Genomic DNA, 7,786 nt, shown 5'->3' on the forward strand with positions numbered 1-7,786 from the left:
ATATAATTTTTTTAATTTAATTATTTTAGTACTTCAAACTAAACCAAACTAAAAATATTGGCTTGGCAACTAGCTGAAATAAAATAAGTTAGTTTTATTTGACTTAACGTTTGTTTTGTCTCTAGTTAAAAAACGATTAATTTTCTGCAACTTTGCAACATTTATGCAACTTTTTCAGAATAATGGTTTACAATGCTGAGGACTTAGAGTACACTCTGAAAAATGCTGGGTTGTTTCAACCAAACTTTGGGTCAAATATGGACTAATCCAGATGTTGGGTTGAATTTTTACATTACATTTTTAACCCAAAAGTTGGGTTAGTCCATATTTGACCCAAAGTTGGGTTGAAAGAACCCAGCATTTTATGCTGTACAAGATTATTAATAAGTCAGATCAAGTCATTAATACATAATTGATACATAATCCATAATAAACAGTATATTTTATATTTATAATGTTGCAGTAATCTATCAAATGCTTTCTGCTGGGATTTAGGAGTACAAAATGTGTGATATGATGAATAGGGCTCACACATGGCAGTGCTGGTGTTACTCCAAAGCGCAGTCGTAGTGCGGCATCGACGCGAACACATGGGGATTCACATGCGCGCCTCTGCTGAAGAGCTGCTGATGCTGCGCCGCATCCATCCATTCATTCAGCGCTGACGCGGGACATACAGCCCTGATGAATCCGTTCCTCCTCATGCAGCTCAGTTTAGCTACATTTAGTGTATTTAAAACCGTGTTGGTTACCGTATCAGCCTGGAGGCTTGAGAGCATCATGGTTTTTAGACGGCTCGTCTTCGGCGATGTTGCAGCATCATCATGCGTCCTGCGGTCAGACCTCTGCTCATAGCCATATATGAAGACACTCGGATAATAACCATAACGTGCTTTCTGGAAATAACGGAGACGGAACAGGGAGGGAGAGACTAATCTACCCAAATGCAGTGAGTAGAGCTGGATCAGAACATGCTGTCTGTAGCTACATCAGATAAGAACCTATGAAGGATGTTGTTGTTAGGCTATTCTTAAAATGGTCACGGGTAGTTTAGTGGATGATGTTGTCGTGATTGTGAAGATGGATAAACTGCACAGACACAGCCTACAGTACATAGGACCAGTGTTGGGGGTAATATATTACAAGTAACGCAAGTTACGTAATCAGATTACTTTTTTCAAGTAACTAGTAAAGTAACGCATTACTTTTTAATTTACAAGAGAATATCTGAGTTACTTTTTCAAATAAGTAACGCGTTACTTTTTTTGTTTTTTTCAATTTATTGATTGACAGCTCTCCTGTCCCCATGTTGAGAGAAATCAGAAGATGTTACTGTAGTTCAAAATAAATATGAATATGCATTAATTCATCTCACTCACACAAAAAAAACACACAGATTCAGTATTCCTCAAAATGAATAAAAATAATGCAACTCAGAATATGACGCAAACCTTAATGCATTACTTTTAAAAGTAACTTTCCCCAACACTGCATAGGACAGATAAATTAATGAATTAACAAAGTACATAAGTAAGTAAACCCTGAAAGTTCATCAACACAGTCCTGAACTATTAGGGGAGTAGCTTTAATGGTAATAAATCTTTAAAGGGGTCATATGATGCTTTTTAAAAGATCATTATTTTGTGGGAACATTGAGATCTGAAGCAGTCTGCCCCTACCGGCAGATCCGGTGTCAGCAGCGACTTATTCACTATCACAGGACAAACTAAACCGACCTGGACAGAACAAAACGATCCTGCTTTATCGTCGATGGACGAGAACTGTAAGTCAGCATCTGGAATTAAACCGCCCTGAAACAACAACTAAAGCAAATAAGAGTAGGTTATGTAACACCCTGCAGCAGGTTCTGCATTGACTCCTAATTTAGAATATCACACACAAAATGCACCTGTGATAGCTACAGATTATTGTTTATTAAACAGCGAAAAATATTGTTCAGGGGTTTAGGGAAACCTATCAACACATTATTTTTGTAATTCCATTTGATGCGTTAGTGAACAGAAATAACCCCAAATATAATAATAATAATCATAATAATAATAATAATAATAATTTATTAATAATTTTTTTATAACCATTTCTTACTATGTGTCAGTAAGTTGTTGTTATTTTAGCATGTGTGTTTGGCTCAGTGTTATATTAAAGTGTGACAAACACGCAAAAAAATAAGAAATCAGGAAGGGGGCCAACACTTTTTCACACCACTGTATATGTACATGTATATGTATATGTGTGTGGCTGTACATACACATATGTAATTGTTTTTTGGTGTTTGGCTTAGTGTTATGTTTGAATCATTATTATACTCATACCTTTTGTTCTTTTAATATTTTGAATTGTTTTTAGCTTTATTTTTTTGTTTTCATTTAAATGTTTAGTTTTGAAATGTTGTTGTATGCATTTGTCATTTTTATTTAATTTCTTGTATTTTCTTAAATATGTATATATATATATATATAGTATTTATAGAGTTTTAGCGTTTAGTTTTAATTACTTTTTCTTATTTGTAAGTCGCTTTGGATAAAAGCGTCTGCTAAATGACTAAAAGTAAAGTAAAGTAAAGTAATAAAGCTTAACGAGCCTAACAATGATTTTTTTATTATTGACTTTTGAGATGCTTTCTAATATTTTTTAAAAGTATGCTTGTGCTACGCAAATATAAATGAAGCTTATTATTATAAAATATGTAATGATTAAAATACGTATGCTAAAAATTTGTTTCAAATATTTAGTTACACTAGCTTTGTGGTAAAAAAAAAAATATTGCAACATTTTTAAAACATAAATTGTTGTATTTTTATGTGCTGTTGGTGAATTTAAAATTTAGATTTACCTAATTATTTGTTGATTTCACAATTCCTTGCGCACTGTTATAATTTCAAGTTCTCTGGCCCTTCATAGATTTTGTGGTTATTGCAGTGAATTTCAATTTAATGATGAGTTTGAAAACGGCGCGGTTCCCATAGCAATAAAAGAAGCGGGAGGAGTGCTAAGAGCGTTCAATGCCCAACGCTTCATAGAGCAGCTCTTCACGCGGATAGAAATAGAAGCGCGTAATGCGCATGCGTAGCAGCGGCTTATTCACAGTGCTTCAACACAAGAGCTTCACACGGCAGTTTGCGAGGGGAACGCGCTGGTAGCGCATACAAGCCTGACCAAGAACGGTTAGGAATAAAATATACATGACACCCGTGAGAAGAGTAAGTACATGTTTTATGTCTTTGCTTTATATATGAGCGTGTCTGGGGCGTAAGTATGGCTATTTTAGTGGGTTAAAGGGTTTATTTTAACGGCAAAGGGCGGCGCGATGATCAGCCGTGGCACAATAACCTTCTTTGTTCAGGTAACGCGTTGAAGCGCCTTAAAACATCAAGATTTAACACGTAAATCATTAGACGACACTGTTTACTCGTATGTAAGACATTAGTATGGTTATTACGGGTTTTATTTCACAATCACCTGGGTTATTAATCATTTTAAAACATGGTTTTAAGGTGACTTTATGTTTGTGTGAGTCCTGTCGTTATTTTATTGTTCGTTTTATGTTAACATCAGTTTTATAGTGGTTTTTACATTTGGGGTTCCTACTGTTTTTACTGGGTTATTGATTGTGTTTTATAGTTTTTGAATTGAAACAGTGTTTGCTTTAGCAAGTAACGTTAGCCCGACTGCAAAATGGAGGACCTAAAATGACCAATAAAACCATAAAAACACATCCTGATCAACTGTAAACTTTACAGGACTGCAATTTAAACAATCCACGTATATACAACACGATAGTTTTTTTTGTTTGTTTGCCACGTTATTGTATTTTGTTTATCAAATCCTCACACTATTTACTTTCATATTTAATTATTAACTAATTTCTTTAGTTATTCCTGGACAGCCTTAATATATTAACTTTTTGAATGTTGAATGTTGAAGTAGTCATTGTTGTGTTTAATGGAGTTTATGTGGTAGATCCAAAACATGTAGTTGGTTTATATTTATTAACTCACTTTCACTTGATCATTGTTTAAATAGCCTATGACTTATAGGTGTTGGTTTAATATCAGTAACGTTACTAGACTGATTCAGAGTTTGTTTGCTCCCTCCTTCAGTTAACAAAATGGATGTCAGCCGGTCGGCCATCATTTCCCTCACACACTACTGCAACGTGGCTGAATCACCCCCAACCTTTGTGTCTTCAGACAGACTGGGACCCGTGTTAATCCATTACATATGTGTTAGGAGCACTGCGGTGGCTTTTACAGTTTACAGGAGAAACAGGAACCCATGACATCAGATAGTGTAGATACGTCAGAGTTGGGGTTCATGAACAATCACACACAGGAAACATTGCCCAAGAGGGCTGTCATGAGTGTGTAAGCATTTTACCGGAGCAATTTCATTGAGAAAGTTCAGGACTGAATAAGCGGTCCTCTGTATTCTTTTGTGTAGACTACTTGTGGTCTTGTGTTTTGAAATGAGTATGTCATGTTAAGATTATTTTGTTATTTTCAGTATCCTTTGTACAGTTGAACGCTGCTTAGATTCATTGCATTTTCAGTGTCTTCTCCTTAGAAAAAGAGGAAGCGTTTTTATGAAGTGCTCATAGCGAATTGCATTCTAATTTGAGTTTTGGTCTTCCGACTTACGGTACGTTGCTAATCAGTTGTTTTCTGCTTTGTTTTGCAGGGTATCCCAGTGTAAAATGGAGGATAGTTTTGATTGCGACTGCGGTGAGCTGGAGCCGCCTGATCACTGAGAAGGAATAGTCTCTGAGATCATCAACCCTTTCGGTTTCCCCACATCAGGTGCTTTAAACAGGAAAAAGGAAAAAAAAAAAAATTAGTAGATTTATCACCATTTACTTGGACCGTTAGTAATGCTGCTGCTCAGGGCCAGTCATACACTGAAAATTTCTGCACTGTGACGATGATTTTATAGGTAGTGACTTACTTCAGTTACGTTCAGAGATATTTGATTGGCATCCAAATTCATTCCATTTAACATTGAAATTAAAAGAAAAATCTCCCACACTCTACATTTAAAAAGCTGCTAAAAAGTGCTGTGGATGATGAATACGCTGTAACAGTCGTTCGGGGAAAACGCTCAAGTCTTCGTAAGTAGATTTATCACCATTTACTTGGACCGTTAGTAATGCTGCTGCTCAGGGCCAGTCATACACTGAAAATTTCTGCACTGTGACGATGATTTTATAGGTAGTGACTTACTTCAGTTACGTTCAGAGATATTTGATTGGCATCCAAATTCATTCCATTTAACATTGAAATTAAAAGAAAAATCTCCCACACTCTACATTTAAAAAGCTGCTAAAAAGTGCTGTGGATGATGAATACGCTGTAACAGTCGTTCGGGGAAAACGCTCAAGTCTTCGTAGGCTTGAGTGTTTGTCTCGTCTTTTTTGTTGTTCAGTTAGGTTTGCCTTTCTCAATTAGCTCTAGTAGTTGCAACTCAAGATCAGCTGCATATCAGTTAAATCAGAAATCCTTCCTCCTATAATATCTGCACAGAGCTGCTCTTGTAGACCGCAAAATGGCAGAGAAATTTGAAAGCCTTATGAACATTCACGGCTTCGACCTGGGCCCTCGCTACATTGACCTAAAGCCTCTGGGCTATGGGGGCAACGGACTGGTCTTTTCCGCCGTCGACACCGATTGTGACAAAAGGGTCGCTGTGAAAAAGATTGTCCTAACCGACCCTCAGAGCGTCAAACACGCACTGCGCGAAATCAAGATCATTCGCAGGCTCGATCACGACAACATCGTGAAGGTGTTTGAAACGCTGGGGCCCAGTGGCCGGAGGCTCACGGAGGACGTGAGCTCTCTGACGGAGGTCAACTCTGTGTACATCGTACAGGAGTACATGGAAACAGACCTCTGTAAAGTGCTGGAACAGGGCTTGTTGTCCGAGGATCATGCACGGCTGTTCATGTACCAACTGCTGCGAGGACTCAAATACATCCACTCTGCAAACGTGCTTCACCGAGACCTGAAGCCTGCCAACCTCTTCGTCAACACTGAGGACCTGGTGCTGAAAATTGGGGACTTTGGACTTGCCCGTATCATGGACCCCCACTATTCCCATAAGGTATTTATTTTTTTCTCATGTGTATATCTTTCAGGGTTTGAAGTCTGTTTTATCTCATTGACAACCATACAGATGGCTTCTTTGATGGTGTTTGGCTGAGCTATGAATGAGATTTCCTTCCATTCACTGATTCAATGTATCATAGGAAGTAAACAGCAGTGCCACAGTCCTTGAAATGACACCTCTGACTTCCTGTTTCTGTGACACCCTTTCCTGTATGTTAACATCCAGAACAGTTTCTGCATATCCGGTTGTATGTGTCTTGTGGATTTTGAAAGGAAGTCAACCCGGACACTTCAGAAATAGTATGAAAGAACCACACAGCTGTTCCTTTATGAATCAGGAGTTGAATATCCAGTGTTTCTTCATATCCTGAGTGGGAAATCTGAATAAGTTTCACAATTCTGCTGTTGACTCTTCTGTTAATGTTCTCTCATTAGTTCCTTTGCTTGAACAGTTCAGTTTTGTGTGTGGATTTGCAAGTATGTTGTGGAGAGGTGATTTCACTGGCTGATGTTGGGGGATGTGGCTGGATCCAAGCGTACACGTGTCTCAAATTTGTAATTGTTTCTTCTCTGTGGGCTCACATGATCCATATGCCAGCCAGATCTTCTCTCACACATGTATTCAGAGGCCTCCTTCAGAGCCTTTTAGAGAGAGAGAGCTGTTCCTGCTTCAGGTCTATGAATAGCTGCTGTCGCTCCCCCGCACATACTCTGCTGGTCTGGGTTTGTTCTACAAGGAACAAGAAAACTGTGAGACGATATCATGCTCTGGTCCTGTAATTACTGAGTCAACTGCTTTACTGACGTGTGACAACTTGCTTAAGTTTGAGAATGGAAAGTTTGAGAAATCGGACTCGCTGACCATTTAAAAAACGAAAATGTTGAAAATGATTCCGAATAAGATTTGAAATTGCATCACGTGTCATAAATCTGTTATAAGTTATTACAGTCACTGTTTAATGTTTATTTCAGCAGTGACTTTGAGTAGAAACAGAATTATTCATAATTATCATTAAGGTTGAATAAACTTCCTTTTGTACAGTTTAAACAGTTACAACTTGTAATTTTGAGTGTTTTAAATTTGATTAATTCATTATTTAATAAACTTTATTTTTGGTTTTCAGCTAAAAGAAAATGCGTTCTTTTCCCACTGTTTTCTTGTGGAAGCATTCTCACTCTTGCCATTTAAGTTTGTTTTTTTTGTAAACTTGCACAGTAGTTTAACCAGCTCGTTAATTTTCATTCAAAAAGCACAGTGAATTTCAGAATGTAGGTCATGAAATTCTTATGATGATTTTATCCATCTGTGGATAATTTGTTCTTTGTAATCTTGTATGGAGTCTGTCTCCTTTACATTCCAGAAATGCAACAATCTTTAATAGCTTAACTTGTCTGTCTGTTTCTCATAGTGCTCATAAATAATTTTTAGACACACACAGAAGGGAACTGTGGATATTCCGATTACGGTGTTGAAATGACACACAATTCTGATCAAAAGAGGCACATGTAACACATTTGCGCATACACAGTCAGAATACAACCAGATTTACATATTAGGAAAGTTCATGTTTATGTAAACATGATTGCTAATTCTCCAGAATGTCATGTTTTTGTAAAGAGGTTGACTTTCTCACACTTTGCTTCTATCCATTCCTTCTCTTTTTTTT

The 7,786-nt window shown here is 37.2% G+C and overlaps 1 protein-coding gene across 1 annotated transcript in view; it reads left to right on the forward strand.

Moving 5' to 3' along the window:
- The first annotated feature begins 5,142 nt into the window (after nt 1–5,142).
- Nucleotides 5,143–7,786, forward strand: part of LOC107700590 (mitogen-activated protein kinase 6-like) — a 12,105-nt gene continuing 9,461 nt past the window's right edge. The window contains exon 1 of the mRNA XM_016502309.1: nt 5,143–6,114. Within this exon, the coding sequence (XP_016357795.1) occupies nt 5,560–6,114 (555 nt within the window). The 5' untranslated portion in view covers nt 5,143–5,559. The remainder of the gene's footprint in view (nt 6,115–7,786) is intronic.

The sequence above is a fragment of the Sinocyclocheilus anshuiensis genome, unplaced genomic scaffold (assembly GCF_001515605.1).
Source record: "Sinocyclocheilus anshuiensis isolate Anshui unplaced genomic scaffold, SAMN03320099.WGS_v1.1 scaffold1372, whole genome shotgun sequence".
NCBI lineage: Eukaryota > Metazoa > Chordata > Actinopteri > Cypriniformes > Cyprinidae > Sinocyclocheilus > Sinocyclocheilus anshuiensis.